The sequence below is a fragment of the Apis florea genome, unplaced genomic scaffold (genome assembly GCF_048593485.1).
Source record: "Apis florea isolate Af1SG1 unplaced genomic scaffold, ASM4859348v1 contig_2272_pilon, whole genome shotgun sequence".
NCBI classification, from domain to species: Eukaryota; Metazoa; Arthropoda; class Insecta; order Hymenoptera; family Apidae; genus Apis; species Apis florea.
The window spans coordinates 4715528-4731457 of NW_028256549.1; the positions used below are offsets into that span (position 1 = coordinate 4715528).

Sequence of the window (15930 nt, forward strand, 5' to 3'; positions counted from 1 at the left end):
GACTGAAAATATTTTGATAGTAATAACTTTTTATTGATGTCATTTTTACACACGAACGCACGTTGCAATATATTTGCATGTGCAAAAAATAAATAAATACAACAATGCAATACAATATAATTTTTTGGTAATTCATCAACTATTCTAACTACGAAATATACACGAATCCTTAATAAAAACGATGCAATCGTCTGTTCTATAAACCTCCTCGATTATTATAATCATCGTACACGAAACGAGGCTACAATCAACGTCTAATTTTATTTATATATACAAATAGTGGAAAGTATCTCTATCCTTTTTTTTACTCGCTTAGCAAATATCGTACAGGGAATAAATTAAGTTTATTTGTTTCATTCAAGTTGTAGGAACGCCCTCCATAGCCCTTTGCCAGCCACCTCCGTATCCTCCACCGTAACTTCCATGGTGTTCAGAGCCTGTAGCGTAAATCACCTCGTGCCCGCCTCCGCCGTGGCTGGACACCAGCTTCTTCAATCCGATTATTGCGCTCAAAACCAGGGCTATCTTGGCTGTGAGCAAAGCAGTTCCAGCGATAAAGGCGATTTTACCGTAGGCCAGTTGCGCCATCATAGCTGGAAAAGTAACGATTTTCCGTTAATATTTCAAAAACGTGTGAAACAATTTCGTATTCTTATTCTTGATCGATTCAATCGTCTTACCACCCACCGCCATTGCGCCCATTATCAGTGCACCGTATCCCTTGTCCTTTTTCTTTCGACCTGAGAACAAGGTTGAATTTTTAATTTTATCCAAACGAGGAACCTTGCATCGAATCGATATAATTCCAAATGAAATTATCTCTCTCACCTTGAAACGCATCCCCAGGAATAGTCAACTTGACGTTTCTTGAGGAAATATACTCGTGAAACTTGTTGTCCAGCATCTGGTCCAGACTCGGCTCGGTCCCGTTCTCCTTGAACGATCTATCGATATTCTTGGGGGCCGCGGGATCCCTGCCGATCGACACGTACTCGTTCAACACGTACACCGTGTCGTCCTTGATCGCCGAATCCAGGATCTCGAGCGCTCTCCTCTTCAAACAGTCGAACGCGTTCCTCTCGGCGGCGCATTTGTCGAACAATCTCGTGTACTCGTTCCTGGCCTGCGCCCGGTCGAACAGTAGGAGGCAAGCGAGCAACGCGACAACGTGACAAATCGTTCCTCTCATGTCAAACGAGACGATGATTCGCGCAATATCGAGGCTTCGGAGCGGACGAGGTTGTGGACAGTTTGGAAAAATATCGCGGACTAATTGAAATTGCCGGATGGCCGCTCTTTTATAAGGGTGTTTCCCGCGTTTCCTCCTACCTTACGATACTACTACCGGCTCACACCTGATCCACGCGCTGTTTAACGCCTCCTCCATCCGAGGAGGGAGGGACTCCCTCTTTCAAAACAATGTCGTACAGCCCCGTAAGTAAGTATCCCTGTGACCCGGTTGCCAAGCGAAGCTTGAACCCTCGCGCAACAGCCCGCGAATCGAGTTTAAAGGCAAGTTTTAACGAGAATTGCGAATCCAGGCTGTAGCTTTTCTTATATATACACGTAATCACGTATGATTGTCGAACTAAAAATCTCGCTAGATAAAAATCGAAGAGGGTATATGAGGGTGGATGATCACGTTTTACAGTGAAATTGGAATTTACGAGAACGAGAAGAATCCGAGCGTAACGAATTTCAACAACGAAGCAGAAATTTGTTTATATTATTATTCGATCATTTTAAAAATTTGTGGAAGAAAGAAGGAGAGGAGAGAGGATTTTCGAATCGAAAATATGGAATGTATAGAAAGAGAATGGAGGCTGCTTTTTATTATTTATAAGCAGCGAAAGTTTGCTTTATTTACATTTTCGTTAAACGGCTCGCGCAGGTCCCGTCCAAATGATCCTTAATTACGCGGAATTAATTAACACGCCTCGCCGAGATACTGTTAATCCGACACGGATTACAGACCGTGACGCGCCACATCCGTCAAATTGTGGGCAAAATTACGCGCGCACGAAATTTTTATATTTAAAAATGTCCACGCGCGCGAGCAACGGTGGTCCGGGTTGAAAAATTCAGGACACTCTTCTCCTCTTATTTATCATTCCCTACGCTTTCCACGATGGCCGTTTCTTCTCCGCCATGAGCGAACTCAATTACCCTACTTGACAGACAGAGAGAGAGAGAGAAAGAGAAGAAGAAGAAACGTTTAACAATGTTATGAACAAAAAAAAAAAAAAAAAGAAGAAGAAATTTCCGACATCTTCTCGAAAAAAATCTGGTTGCAAGTTTGCCGCGACTCGTTATTACCCGCGCGGATTTCGTGTTTCTTCTTTCGGATGATTGCCGTCATTACCCTACTTCGAACTTTGAATCGGTGAAGTGAAGGGGAGAAGAAGGAAGGGGGATTAATAAGCAATTTCGCGAAGTACGAGGGAGACGAATTTCACGCGATGATGACGTGGAATTTTCCGTAAACACGAGTTTAAAGATTACGGGGAATCTAAAGGACGACGAGTTGGAATTGTTTAGAAGAGAAGAAAGAAGGAGGAAAAGGAATAATAAATAACGCGGCAAATTGCATCCCGTTGAAAATGATAAAAACTTGGAATTAATTAAATAATTTTATTAATATAATAACTCTGTTCGAATAACGATAAAAGGGCATCGATCTCCAAGGAAAAAGATAAAAGAAAAAAGAGGAAAAGAACAGGCTATCGTGAAACGGGTTAGTGATTCGAATAAATAACGCTTCGAATTAATTAAATGAGAATAAAAAAAGGAGGAAAAAATCTAGATTAAATAAGAAATAACTCTATTAGGCTCTATTATTATCGAGTAAATAACGATAAAAAAACGCCGATTTCCAATTACCGAGGAGAAGAATAAAAGAAAAGAAAAAAAAAAAAAACGGATCGTTTCCGATCGAGCAACTTTCCATGAAATATATCGTAATTTCGAGCAACATCGAGCTCGTATTCGAATTCTATAACGACGTTGAAACAGCGAACCGTTACATGGTAACGAATCGGACGTCACGCACGTTCGACCAGGGCAGCCGAGTGCAGAAACGGCTTAAGAACAGGCTTAGATGGAGAATAGATAGGAGAAACGTTCATGCGGCCGTGAAACGGTGGCGGAAAACGAGCAAACTTTTACGGTCGACGTGTCATCCACGATAATGTATGCCGCGTTCGTCGTCACACTTGACATAAGGAGAGACGTAAGCTCCCCCGCGTGGACCCACGAGGAGGAACGCAGCAGCAGCACCATCACGTTCACGGGATCGTGAACACTGTTGCGAGCAAACCGTGTCTCCCGGACGTCGGTGCTCCTTCCTTCGTTCGAGATAATCGTGGATACAGTACAGTTACGATAATGGCGCGGCTCTAATGGATCTGTCGTGGAGTGAAAACTCCAGTCAGGCTGTTCCTCTTTTTCTCTCTTTTTTTGGAACGTTGGAATCTCTCGGGGGAAGTGGAAACGCGCGAAAACGACAGTGAAGTTGTTTCTTTTCCAGGTATCGGGATCAATGGAATGGACGGACGGGAAGATGATGGGTATCGCGTTACAGGAAGGCCTCCTTTATCCAGGTTACTCGGATATCTGGCTTTCTGCCAATTTCACGGTTGTTCGATTGTGACGAATTGTTGCACCGACTCAACCTGGAAATCCTTTCTCATTGTTTGTATATATCGGCCACTAACCTTCTTAATCGATGACGATTGTAATTACGAAGTGTGAGTGAGAAACGTTTGTTCAATTTATCTCATTTTATTGGAGCAACGAGATATTAAAAATACACAAAACATACGGACGAATACTCGATCTCTGATGAATTAAATCGATTCGAGTCACGCTCAATTACTCTTGGCCCAAACGAAATTCTTCCGTCCCTTGTTCTTGCCAACCTGGTCCGCGTTATCGTAAACGTCGACCACCTCTCTGATCACGTGTTGGGCGTACGGCTCAACGAAGTCGTTGCCCTGGAATCCCCTGTACGGCGGCCTGTGGTGGAAATTATAATAATGCTCGTAATGCGGTGGAAACGCACCGTGCGCCTCGTAAGAGTGAACCCCTCCTCCTCCCCCGCTTGGGTAGGCGGAGAGCAAGGAATTCCAACCGAGCAGGCCGGTGATGACCAGCGCCACCTTGGTCAACAGCAGTGCCTTCTTCGTGAGCAGTAGCAAAAAGCCGAACAGCAGGGGAATCAGGGAGGCCAGGTTGAACTTAAAACCTAGCAGGAATGGTATCAACAGGTGTCTCATCATTTGCCTTCCTGGAAAGGAGAAAGTTGCGGGGCAGGCTTTAGACGTCCGTCATTTGATTTAACCTTGTTCCATTGGAAATAGGAACATTCGGTCTGAACTGTACAGGTTTATTAATGGAAGATAGACCTAGTTTTATATATATATATGTGTGTGTGTGTATGCGCGTGTGTTTTAGATGCTCTGATAAATTCTAGAGCTATTATAGAAATGAAACGAGAGGGTATATAGAAGCTATATAGGAAGAGGCGGGTGGCCTTGACCGTGCTGCCTGCTGGAGGTGCTTCCTGAAACCAACTTATGGCGAACGCCGACTCAGCCTAGATACGAACCATGAAGAACGGCATGGGTTCGCTTCCATGCTGTTCCAAGATCTACGAGACCTACTACGTATCGCCATATCAGGATTATAGCAAATCGATACAACATGTGGTTGTCGATCGAGAAAAATAAAATTCGTATCGAAATTCGTTTTTGAAATTCAACGTTGCACGAATTACAGAAATTGTAGGATTATTATACTCGACAAGAAGGCGATATAAAGGAGAGCTTACCTGGGCCCAAAGCTTGCCTGTCCCCGAAAATCGTCGATTTCTCGTTAACGACGAACTCGAGTATCCCGTTCCCGTTCAACATTGGTCCAGCCCTCAGTTCCAGTCCAGGGTACACGTTATCCAGATTCCACCTTAAGCTTCGTCGTTCCATCAATTTGGTCGCCGCCCTCACCACGTTCCCAAAATCCTTGGGATCGTAATCCCAGTCCAAAAGTTGTCTACCGTGGAGGCCGTCCGCCCTCTCCAAGTGTGCATCCCCAAAATCCAAAACGTGCTTGCGATCGATCGATCGAAGAGCGGTCAGAGCGCCGCGATTCACGCATTCCAAAGCGGCGTGCTCTTTCCCGGCCAGACAGGAGCCGAGGGCCTCGCCGAAACTCGCCTGACGGTCCTCCTCCTCGTTCGTCAAAATTCGCTCCTCCTCGGTCGATTCCTCCACGATCGCCGCGATCCCGGTAGATATGTAGATTAGGTAAAGGCACAAGGTTCTCGATCCGTGGTTCATCGCGTGCAACGAAAGAAGGAAAGATCTCGCGGAGAAAGTTTACGCGATGATGAAGTTTTTTCCCTCGAGAACGTTTCTCCTCGGTGTATATTAGATCAATCGCTTCGAGGATCGATCGATTTTGCTTCCTCATCTAATCACGAACGCGTTCTCCTTCATTCTTTCTTTCCTTCGAAAAAAAAAAAAAGAAAGAAAGAAAAGAAAATAACAAAGGAAAGATGGAAAATTTCGCTTAGAAAGAAGAATATAGAGAGAGAGAGAGAGAGAGGAAGAAGAATTGTGGTAACTGGGCTCTCTGGAACAATACTGTTGATCCAACGCCCACGATCGGCCCCCTATATAGGCGGCAAAGGACGTTCACACGCAACGGAGCACAATTGGTTTCACTCGGTGAATCTCTGGCGAGCAGCGAAAGTACCGGTTCTTTTCATTCATTTCGTACGAGAGATGGAGGATCCCTCGATACACCGGATGCACTCGAGCAGGCCAATTTCCCGAGAGTTCGAGAAGCGAGGAGTGCCTCGTTAGAACTGTCAAGAATTGTCGGTTTGGGAGAAACTCTGACGCGAACGTGATTTTGGATGAAAGGGAAAAAGAAAAAAACTATTTTGACGATGATTGAATTTAATCGATTCATATGTTTTTCTCGATTCGATATGCGTTTCCCGAAGAATTCGTTCAAATCTTGGGATTATCATCGATGTAAACCGGTATCCAGTCATCGATTCATGAAAGTGATGAAATTGAGAAGGGAAAAGTTGTTGGATCGCGCGCGACATCGTTTCCCTCCTAAGACCAAGTGGAAAGAGATCCTCCTTGAATGCAAATTACTCTTTGCTTTTATTTAACTGTCGTGTCCATTCGGCCTGTTTCAACGTTTATTTGACAAATATACACTTTCGAACGTCGAGTCGATTACGTTCGAGCATATATATATATGTAAAACTGTTTTCCTTTTTTTTTTCCAAAGAAAATATCGAGAAATGGAACGAAACGATCGAAAGTAATGGCGAGTAATAAAACTTTATTATTAAAAATTGATTAATCAACAAGAGTTCCAATACTCGCTCTTAACTTTTAAAAAGAAAAAGAAACACATCGATTTAGAAAGGAGAGATAGAGAGAGAGAGATCTTCGTATAAAATTAACATTTATTTATAAATAGTTCGATATAAGTTACATGGCGATCCGGGCGCGGGATGAGAATATAAATAATCATTGGATGAAATCTGGTAGCCCTGTACAGGTACTGAGTCCGAGCGCGTTCGACCCTCCCCCGTTCGAAGGGGACATATAACATCGTATCGGCACTGTGGCTGAATCGTTGAAAAATATGCTACGACCACCACCACCGTTCACCACGTCCATAATCCGAGATTCCGTCATCGAGAGCTGCTCTTTTTCATACTGCTCACGTCACGACGATCGAACGACAATCGTAATCCTTGTGATAAATCGTTCGATTTATCATCCGGTATTGTATTTGCGTAACAACGTGTCCAAGTCTGTGAAAAAAAATGGCAGTCGGCAGTCACGGTACGTCTGTGTGCGTATGCGTTCTCAGTCACTGTAACAATACGAAGTGGACGATACATATACTACGACGAGGATCGATCGTGTCCAGGTGACGGATCGGATGGATACGTCCGATCGCCAACACGAGTTTCAGGCGAGAGTTTTTTTTTTTCTTTTTTTTTTTTTTTTTTTTAGTCCTCGAGGGATCGAGATCGCGCAGCGGTCCTCGGGTGATGGCCAGCGGCGAATGAGAACGATCACTTTGGCGAGCGAAGGTAGCGAGTTGAGAATGAAGGAAATCGCTGGGAAAACCACGAGCGACTTAAGCTTATTGGGAGGGTTTGTACGCGTTGTACGCGAGATCGGCGCCGTCCGACGATCTCGCCCATCCGTGGTGGTCCTCCTGCCCGTACGAGTGCACCGGGTGAGCGACCACTTCGTAGCTCTGATGCTTGTTGGCGAACAGCTTCTGGAGGGCGATGATGGCGCTGATGATCAACGCGATCTTGCCGATCGCGAGCGCCTTGAGGGCGAGCAGGGCCAGCCCGCCCAACGCGATCGGTATGAGAGCAGCGGCCTTCAGTTTGAGGAGCAACAGGATCGGCAGCAGAGATTTCACGATCTTCTTCTTCTTTCCTCGAGCTGGAATCGGTTTTTCTTTTTTTTTTTTTTTTTCTTCTTGAATGGGAATAACGATCGCACGAGCGGGAAATAAATAACGAGACGAGCGAATCTTTCGAGGATAAGACGTACGTTACCTTCGTCGAAGGAGCGGGACACTTCCTCGGGCAGGCTCAACTCGACGGTGTGGGTGGAGAGGAACTTGGCGGTCCTGTCGAGGATGGCCTGATCGATGGCGGCCTCTTTGGCCTCCGCCTCGGCGGGCAGGCTACTTTCGATGTCGTTCAGAGACCTGCCGTTGTCCGCCCGGCTAAAAAGTTACACGATCCTCGCGTGAACCTCTCTCTCTCTCTCTCTCTCTCTCTCCCTCCCCCCCTTCCCTCCCTCCTCCCGTTCATTTTCCCGCCTACTCGTCTCCCTTACCTGCCCTCGGCCTCCTTCGTCTGCACGATCTTGAACCCATCCGCGAGCTCGATGTCCTCGGCCGACCTGGCCACCCTGTCCACGAATCTGAGCGCCTTCAGTTTCAGGCAGACGGAGATGTCCTCCTCCCCCGAGCAGGACGCGTACACGTCGAGAGCTTGTTCGAGCACGGATGACGGTTGATGGACGGCCGAGGAGGCCTGTTGGGCAGCCGGGGCTGCGCTCGCCGCCGCGGCGAGGAGCATGGCGATTACCGACAACTTGATCATCATCTTCCTCTATTGACCTTGATCTTCGCACTTACGATACGCCGAGATACTTTACACGCACGAGAAGTGTTGGGATCACAAGAACGAGGAAAAGTTTTGGACGCGTGTGTTGGAGGTTGTTCACAGACGTTGTTGTGGGCAACAACGCGCGGCACGGTTCGAGAAGAAGAGAAGCACTACTGCGGCGATCGTATCGAAACTGACCGAAAGAATCACGATTGCTGCCTTTTATCCTCGTCGCGAAAGGGGCCCGCGTACGTTTTTGAAATTTTGATGGCCCCCACCGGCTTGGTCCCCGCCTGGGTTACAACCCATACGAGCTATTGGTTCTCCTCCAGGCGGTCGTCGCGTCCCGTGTTTCCCTGTCGCGCGCGTCTCTCCCGTTGACGCGCCTCCGCGCTCGCTCCTTCTCGCTTCTCTCCTCTCTGTTCCTCTGTTTGAACCAGCCCTGACCGCGCACAGGTGAGTGAGTGCTCGTCGGACGATTGGTCACGGACGGGGGGGGGAGAGAGAGAGAGAGAGAGAGAGAGAGAGAGGGAGAGGAAATTGTTGGAAGATGCTTGGAAGCCACGCGCTTCCAGCCCTTCCTGGCGTGGAGGGTCCAATTGGGAAATGGAATACGCGTCGTTTCGAGGAAAGAGAATCGAAGGTACGAATGATGTGTGTTTTTTTATTTTTGCGTTTAGAGACGACTTGGTGTGGCTTCTTTTTCTCGAAGAAGGGAATGCGGAATCGTAATGTCGTTGAGTTGAGTTCCCTCTTGTTTGAAATATATATAAATTGCAAGAGTGATGGACGTATGCAAGATAGAATTAAGTTGTAACTAAATGACATTCTTCGTGACGAGTGTGTGTATTCGTGTATATACTTCTTCGTGTATATACTTAGGTAACAGGTTTTTATTAAAACGGGTAAAATATATACACGATGTATGTGTGTGTATATGCGGTAGGAAGTTGTTTCAAACTGTTGCATTTATTTTTGAACACGTGAACTGGTATCTCTCATTCACGGGATCGATTATCTCGTATAAATGAATATTCGTTTGATTCGAATATTCGTAGCTGATATTCGAAGCTGAAACGATGGATCTTGGGATCGTTGGATTAATAAGTAATAATTAGTTTGGCACATTAGTCTGGACGAATGTTCGAAGGAGTCGATACTATTGCGAGGTGATAATATTTTTTGTAAAGTTGTAGAAGGAAAGTTCGTAGAATTTGGTTACTTTCTCGTTCTGCCGTACCTTGTTTCCGAAGAGAGGCCAGAAAGGTGTATTTAGAAATCGAATATTCAGGGTCAATGATATTCACAGGGAATCGTTTCGGTTTGTAATAAGTCTTCTCACGGCGTGCTCTTCAAAATTGTTCTGTAAATACACCATAAAATCGAGTTTTTCCTTTGTTTGCACGCATCTCTGGGAGAACAAGTATCCAAATTTAATTACCGGTTCCGCGGTAATCCATAAAATTACTTTCTATATTCTCCAAGAATTTATTCTTGAAAATAGTTAAGTTCCAAATTCATTAAAAGTAACTGTAAGAAAACATCATAAAATAATAAATAGGAAACGCTTTGAGAAGGAAAAAAAAAAAAAAAAAAAAAAACTATATTTTTCTTCCTTCCAACTGTTTTCTATCTATTTCCATCTCCGAAATATATATATATATATATATATATATATTTCAATCGAATTCGCGTTGCTTTTTGTGCTCGGCCTGGAAAAATTTTTCCAAACGGAGGGGAGAGGGGTAACATCCATTATCCTCTCGAGGACTCGAAGAAGGAGGAGGAGGATCGAGCGATAACCGGCGCAATTTCCCTTTCAACAAGCCGTGTATAATACCTCTCGCATTATGTACAAGATACTTGAAATCTCACGCCTCCGCAACTTTCCTCGTCCGCAACGACCTCCTATCGAGCGGAACGTGCGTTCTCCATTCGCCAATCCTTCCTCTCCCCTTCCTTTCCTTCTTCCTCTGCTCACCCAACTCGAAATTTCATCATCCATCCGTAATTCTCATTCTCGTAAATTCGTTTCCACGATTCCTCGTAACACGAATTCGACGTCGATCGACACAACAATATATAACAACAAAATTTCTCAAAATTCCTCGCGCCTATACGTCTCGCGCCATTTCCCTGTCAACCGTTGATGCGATTCGGATGGAATAAATATGCTGCCACGCATATAACGATAACGATATCACCGTTGTGAAAAATATTCGATACGAGCGGGACGGATGGGTTTTAAAATGTTGTTGGAAATTAATGTATTCGTGCGAGCGGGGCCGGTATAACGCGTATAACGCGTTTAACGGTTTTCCCGTGGAATGTCCGTGGACGAGTTGGGTCCGCGCCAGACCTCCTCAAGGAGAACAGCCGGCCGGCCGCGCCTCGCCGTGACCCCGAAGACGTCTCGCCTAGAAAAGTGCGCGCGGACAAGGAAGGAAAAAGATGAGAGGACGCGAGGCAGGCGCGAGCCTCGTTTCCGATCCCCGCGACTTTCTCCGCCTGCTGCCTGCGAATTCGACGTTTTTCTTTTCTTTTCTTTTCTTTCTTTCTTTCTTTCTTTCTTTCATAACTTAATTCCGAGTGGACGGAACTTTGTTATCGCGTTCCCTTCTCGATTGGGGATAAATTCTTCTTTTTTTTTTTTTTTTTATCTTATTTTTAGAATTTAGAAGGTGGAATGTTGGTGGATGAAAGTAATTACAGTTACAGGAGGTCTTTTTTAACTTTTTTATTTTCCTGAAGAGAAGGTTAGATAGTTTTTTTTTTTTTTTTTTTTTTTTTTTTTTAGAATTAGTGGAATGTGAACAATTTTTTCGTCGAGAAACGAACGTTTAAACTGTTCTTCCGGAAAGAAGAGAATCTTTGTATTCTCACGTTTCGCGGTAAATAAGTAATACTTAATTAGAAGAGGAAGAAAAGAAAATTTCTTTAACGCGTATAAAATTACGAGCAAACGAGTATCTTCTACGCGAAGAAAGAGGCGAAAAGACGAGGAGGAAAGTCGATAGGAGAAAGAAATAAAAGAAGAAATGCGTTGCCGATCGCCATCGCATCTCGTTAAGAAGAACTTTCACTTCATCGATCAATATCGATGATTCTCTTTTTTTTTTCTTTTTCTTTTTTCTTTTCTTTTTCTTTAGCAAAGTGGAAGACGAGCCTCTTCTTCCTCGAGCTCGACGTGATGAACGATCGTGCACGTAACAACTCGATAAAGTCGTTCAGAGAAGACGAGAGTCGCTCGGAGAGTCGCCAAATTGTCGAGCGCCAAAACGCGCTAATCCTGATGGCAGAACGAGACGGCTGCGAGTTGAGCGTGATAATGGAACACTTTCCTCTCGACGACGCCGGCGAGAGTGAACTCGGCCGAGGATCGAGGTCAGGTCAAGGCCCCCACGAAGCAAAGCCCCTCCTCTCCTCCTCCTCTTTTTCTTCTTCCTCTTCTTCTTCTTCTTATTCTCTTTCGCCGACTCTTCTGCGAATCGGGAAAAGAAAATTCTCCTCTCGACAGAGACTCGACTCGTCGTGATTCAAATTTTATAAATTTGAATAAACTCGCTTGTTGCAGAAACTTTTAATAACGGTTTTTAATATTGTAATCGGTGGTAATTGATGAAATTGTCGATCAAACCTATTAGATTTCACGAAATTGAATTTTAATATTCGGCGAGGAAATTTTATAAACTCGCCTTTTTATAAAAATTTCAAGGAACGGTGAGAAAGTTTTTCTTGAGTTTGATTTTAAATATCTTTGCATATAATTATTCCCGAATTATGGGTATCTCGTGGGAATTAGCTTGATTTCGATCTATGAATGAACTATTCCAGGGAAGAAAAAGTAGCACGCAAAAGGAGAGTCGTCGGGCGCACGGATGAATGAACGCGATTCACGCGTATTCGATTCTCTCTCGCCTTCTCGATTCCTTTTTTTTCTTTTTTATCGGTTCCCCAAAAAACTCGCCACCAGCGAAAAAAAAAAAAAGAAGCAAGAGACGAGAGAGAAACAGAAAACTTTCCATGCGCATATATCACATGAATGAACGAGTCCTCGTTCCCTCCCCTCTTCGCATTAACTTAACTTTTAACCTCCCCTTATTACCATCGTGCGAATTAAAACATGGAAGTAAGAAGGGAACGAAAACAAGGGAACGAGAGACGTTCCACTTTCCATAATTTCGCTTAAAAAAAAAAAAAAAAAAAAAATAGGAATTGATCGACGAACGCGTAATTTTCAAACGTTCGCTCGAATCGAAATAGGGAAGATGATTTCCAAAAATTCGAAAAAGAGAAATTGAGAAATTGAACCACTCGAATACTCCACACCTTAACGTCTCAACAACTTCGTAGATCATAATCACCTCGAAATTTCTGCTCGACGAGATCGCGAGAAACACGACGAGGAGAGGAAGATTCTGAAAAGCAACGCGTGGAAAACGAGGCGAGGCGCAACTTCGGCTACTTTCGGCGGTGTCGAAAAGGGCCGAGCCTTCTTCTCTCCGGAACGGGACCACCTGACCCGAGATTGTGCTCGAGGATCGATGAACCTCGATCGTCGTCACGCGGCGGGACGAGGGACGGATCGATCGACAGATGTCGAGGAGGAGGAGGAGGGAGGGGGGGAGGAGCGAGTAAGAGAGACACAGCTTTTTCTTCCGGATGGTGAAGAGAGTGTTAGGCAGGCTCGAAGAGACTCTCGGCGGCGCGGATGCTGGCTGGTGGCCTGGTTTACTTCTCGTCCGTGCGTCTGGCTGCTCGTCGAGCGCGTGCGCGGACCTCGCCAGGTCCCGGCCAGGTGCGTAAGGTAGTGTGCGGTAGTGTGGCTCGTCTCTAGTATCTAGGTAACGACGCTCTGCTCTCCTCCGTCTCCTTTCCAACTCCGCAGGAAGAGGGAAAAGACGGAAGCGCTCTCCTGCCCTGCATCGCGCAGAAAACGCGCGACCGTATCGAAAAACGCCTCGTCTCGAGCGTTACTTTCAACGAACCCCCTCCTCCTCCCTCCCTCCCCGATCAATCCCACGCCTCGAACCTTCGATGATTATATTATTCTCGACTCGTCGAATTATTTTTGGCAAAAAAAAAAAAAGAAAAAATTTCTCCGCTCTTTAAAATTGAGAGAGAGAGAGAGAGAGAGAGAGTGTGTAATTTGGGATCGAGGATCGCAGAGAGCAAGACAACAAGTCGATCGATGGATACAAACAAAGTTCTTAATATATTTGCATATCTATAAATATACATAGGCTGGCTAGCAGCAGTTTCGCGCAGAACAATAAATACGTGTGGTGTGGATGGGAATACGAGTGGTCGAATGGCCACCGATGCTTTCGGTGTTTCGCGTTTCGTTTGAGGATAAATGGGGAAGCGTGACTCGTGTGTGCGCGAGAAAGAGAGAGAAGGGAAGATGGAGGAGAGTTGGAGAAGAGATTGGTGGCGAAGAAGATGGGAGAGATGGTGAAAAGCGACATCCGGACTTTGTCGAGGATGCCCTCGTGAAAGCGAAGTGTAATAACGAGATTGAAAAGGCGAAGAGGAGGGTCTTGGTCTCTCTCTCTTCGTCGTTGCTCTCCCGTTGTTTTCGGCTCCTAGGTGGACGATGGCTTGTAGGCGGAGTAGGCGAGGTCGTGACTCGATCTCGCCCAACCGCTCGACCCGTGGCCACCCGCTACTTGAACCACTTCGTGGCCGTGGTCCCCACTTCCCGACACCAGCTTCTTCAAACCGATGATGGAGGCCAACACGAGAGCGAGCTTGCTCACGATCAGAGCTTTCCCAGCAAGGAGGGCCAACGCTCCCAACGCGAGTGGCACCAAGGTACCACCGATCAGCAAGGGTATGGCGAGAAGGCCGCTCATGTTCTTCTTCTTCTTGCGACCTGTCGAGAGATAATCGAACGAATTGAACGAATTCGACGAGGTTAGGCTTGGGAAAATCGATGGAGGAGATCACGCGGGGAGGTGAAAAAGAGTGGGCCACGCGGTCCACTGAGCCGGGAAACCGGATCTGGAAACTTTCTTTTTTTCGGATCATTGCAAATCACGATTCTCACCTTCCTCGACGAGACTTCGTTGAAGTTCCTCCACATTGGGCAGCTTCAACTTCAAGGTGTGGCTCTGGAAGAACTTGACCACCTTGTCGAAGATCATCGTGTTCAACGCGTCCTCCTTGTCCTCCAAACTTCTCGGCAGGCTAGCCTCGATTTCCTGAAGGGATTTCGGCGCTTCCTCCTCCGCCACGCTCGAAATTGGATCGTCCTGGACGAAGGTGACGCCATCCGCGACGTTCAACTGGACGCTCCTCGACACCCTGTCTATAACCGACAGCAGCCTCACTTTCAAACAGGAGCTCAGATCCTCGTCCGCGCATTCCTTGTAGATCTGATACATCTGCCGAAGATCCCCAAACACGTTGCTGTTCCCCGTCGATCTGCCCGCCTCCTCGTCGATCGAATTGCTCGTGGGATTGGTCTCGGCCGATCTCGCGTAAACCAGGGCGAACAGGAGGGCCAGCAGATAAACGGAAAGTTTATGCGCCAAGCGTCCCATCTCGTACGAATCCACCTGAAACCCACGAAAATCTATATATATATATACAGATGTACCGTCTCGAAGAAAAAAATTCCCAAAATTCTTCCATTCCTCGCATCCGTATGTTGTGACACGCACAGGCGATACCCACCGATTATTCCAGGCTACGAATCCTACGATCTTCTCTCTCGATGACAGCCTCGGTCCTTCCTCGATCGGTTTGACACTTTGGGCCGCCGAGATGAGTGCGTGCTTGCGCAGAGCACTGTAACTGGACTGTCCGTGACGGAAGCCCTGCCCTAGCTCTATATATCTGGTCAGGTGTACCTCCGTTGCTGGCGATATTCTCCCCACCGTGGCGCGTGGCCGCGCCGCGTACGAATACCGGCATTGTGGGAGCATTTTCATTGCCAAGGATCACTTGAGAGATCGCGCGTCTCGCCAGGGTTGTTGCATCCGTGAGATGGAGAGCAGCGAGAGATCCCCTCGGAATTTCGCGTTTCCCCTCTCCTTTCCACAGGAGGGGAAGAGCCACGGCCATCCCAACCCCCCCCTCTACCGTCCATCCATCGATAAAACGTCGGATTCAGTCGAATCGTTTCGCTACTCTGAAGCGGAACGCCCTTGTCGCTCGACATCTTTCGCTCCGTCGCATCGTTCCTCGTCGTACCATCATCCTCGTTCTCGATGTTTCGAGAGTATCCAACTGAAATCTTTCGGCGCATCTTTCGTCTGGAAAGAAAAAAGAGAAAGAAAAAGAGAAAAAAAACACGATTTTCATTTTCTCCCGCGTTATCGTCGTATCTCGATAAGCCTGAAATCGAAAGCATCTTCTTCCTCCACGACGAGGAGAGAGAGAGAGGAGGGGGGTTCACGTTGATGATAACGTGAATGGATTAAACAGAGAGGAATGTAACGATTGTTTTGACGACAAAGTGTAAATGTAACGCTCGTTGGATAAACGTATTCTACATTTATGACACGAATAAAAGTAGAAACGAAGCTGTGTTAATTAACGGGGACCGTTAGTCATCGTATGTGTATAAATATATATATATATATATGTATCAACCGTCCTGGTTAGAGTTCGCTCAGTGTGGACGCTTTTCCCTCTTATCCTGCGTTTTGCCATCGTATCCTCGCCATTTTCGTCCTGGCCGAGCGAGGAGGGGGAAGGGGTATAGGGGGGTCGGGGTAACTGGGTCACGCCAAGTGAAAACGCGTAGATAGACGCGT

At 46.2% G+C, this 15930-nt stretch overlaps 4 protein-coding genes across 5 annotated transcripts; all 4 read right to left on the reverse strand.

Moving 5' to 3' along the window:
• Positions 1 to 11: 11 nt before the first annotated feature.
• On the reverse strand, positions 12 to 1533 carry LOC100863462 (DUF1676 domain-containing protein Osi10b). The gene is made up of 3 exons (XM_031918143.2): positions 829 to 1533; positions 681 to 740; positions 12 to 593 (listed from the first exon to the last, which is right to left on the reverse strand). The coding sequence occupies exons 1-3, from the start codon at positions 1187 to 1189 to the stop codon at positions 358 to 360; spliced, it is 657 nt and encodes a 218-aa protein (XP_031774003.2). The 5' UTR covers positions 1190 to 1533; the 3' UTR covers positions 12 to 357.
• A 2227-nt stretch (positions 1534 to 3760) lies between these two features.
• LOC147658418 (uncharacterized) lies at positions 3761 to 5644 on the reverse strand. Its single transcript, XM_086917597.1, has 2 exons — positions 4829 to 5644; positions 3761 to 4285 (listed from the first exon to the last, which is right to left on the reverse strand). Exons 1-2 carry the CDS (start codon positions 5331 to 5333, stop codon positions 3867 to 3869), a joined length of 924 nt encoding a protein of 307 aa, XP_086773723.1. The 5' UTR covers positions 5334 to 5644; the 3' UTR covers positions 3761 to 3866.
• Positions 5645 to 6466: 822 nt separating this feature from the next.
• On the reverse strand, positions 6467 to 8617 carry Osi9 (DUF1676 domain-containing protein Osi9). Its single transcript, XM_012489968.3, has 3 exons — positions 7893 to 8617; positions 7607 to 7779; positions 6467 to 7490 (listed from the first exon to the last, which is right to left on the reverse strand). Exons 1-3 carry the CDS (start codon positions 8162 to 8164, stop codon positions 7177 to 7179), a joined length of 759 nt encoding a protein of 252 aa, XP_012345422.3. The 5' UTR covers positions 8165 to 8617; the 3' UTR covers positions 6467 to 7176.
• A 4742-nt stretch (positions 8618 to 13359) lies between these two features.
• On the reverse strand, positions 13360 to 15172 carry LOC100863345 (uncharacterized). Of its 2 annotated transcripts, none has more exons than XM_086917598.1 (3): positions 14833 to 15172; positions 14217 to 14727; positions 13360 to 14042 (listed from the first exon to the last, which is right to left on the reverse strand). In XM_086917598.1, the coding sequence occupies exons 1-3, from the start codon at positions 15100 to 15102 to the stop codon at positions 13753 to 13755; spliced, it is 1071 nt and encodes a 356-aa protein (XP_086773724.1). In that variant the 5' UTR covers positions 15103 to 15172; the 3' UTR covers positions 13360 to 13752. The 2 variants fall into 2 exon arrangements, with proteins under 2 accessions (XP_086773724.1, XP_003695845.3); XM_003695797.4 differs by having other exon boundaries at positions 14846 to 15146.
• Between the last annotated feature and the right edge of the window lie 758 nt (positions 15173 to 15930).

What these genes read in the sequence shown, in the direction of transcription:
- LOC100863462 (XM_031918143.2), bottom strand. Translation starts at nt 1,189, where the DNA reads ATGAGAGGAACGATTTGTCACGTTGTCGCGTTGCTCGCTTGCCTCCTA. An exon ending in TCCTGGGGATGCGTTTCAAG is followed by an intron (nt 741 to 828) that starts GTGAGAGAGATA and finishes CCTTGTTCTCAG; the next exon opens with GTCGAAAGAAAAAGGACAAG. An exon ending in GGGCGCAATGGCGGTGGGTG is followed by an intron (nt 594 to 680) that starts GTAAGACGATTG and finishes TTACTTTTCCAG; the next exon opens with CTATGATGGCGCAACTGGCC.
- LOC147658418 (XM_086917597.1), bottom strand. Translation starts at nt 5,333, where the DNA reads ATGAACCACGGATCGAGAACCTTGTGCCTTTACCTAATCTACATATCT. An exon ending in CAGGCAAGCTTTGGGCCCAG is followed by an intron (nt 4,286 to 4,828) that starts GTAAGCTCTCCT and finishes TCTCCTTTCCAG; the next exon opens with GAAGGCAAATGATGAGACAC.
- Osi9 (XM_012489968.3), bottom strand. Translation starts at nt 8,164, where the DNA reads ATGATGATCAAGTTGTCGGTAATCGCCATGCTCCTCGCCGCGGCGGCG. An exon ending in ACGAAGGAGGCCGAGGGCAG is followed by an intron (nt 7,780 to 7,892) that starts GTAAGGGAGACG and finishes GTAACTTTTTAG; the next exon opens with CCGGGCGGACAACGGCAGGT. An exon ending in GTCCCGCTCCTTCGACGAAG is followed by an intron (nt 7,491 to 7,606) that starts GTAACGTACGTC and finishes AACCGATTCCAG; the next exon opens with CTCGAGGAAAGAAGAAGAAG.
- LOC100863345 (XM_086917598.1), bottom strand. Translation starts at nt 15,102, where the DNA reads ATGAAAATGCTCCCACAATGCCGGTATTCGTACGCGGCGCGGCCACGC. An exon ending in ATAATCGGTGGGTATCGCCT is followed by an intron (nt 14,728 to 14,832) that starts GTGCGTGTCACA and finishes CGTGGGTTTCAG; the next exon opens with GTGGATTCGTACGAGATGGG. An exon ending in ACGAAGTCTCGTCGAGGAAG is followed by an intron (nt 14,043 to 14,216) that starts GTGAGAATCGTG and finishes ATCTCTCGACAG; the next exon opens with GTCGCAAGAAGAAGAAGAAC.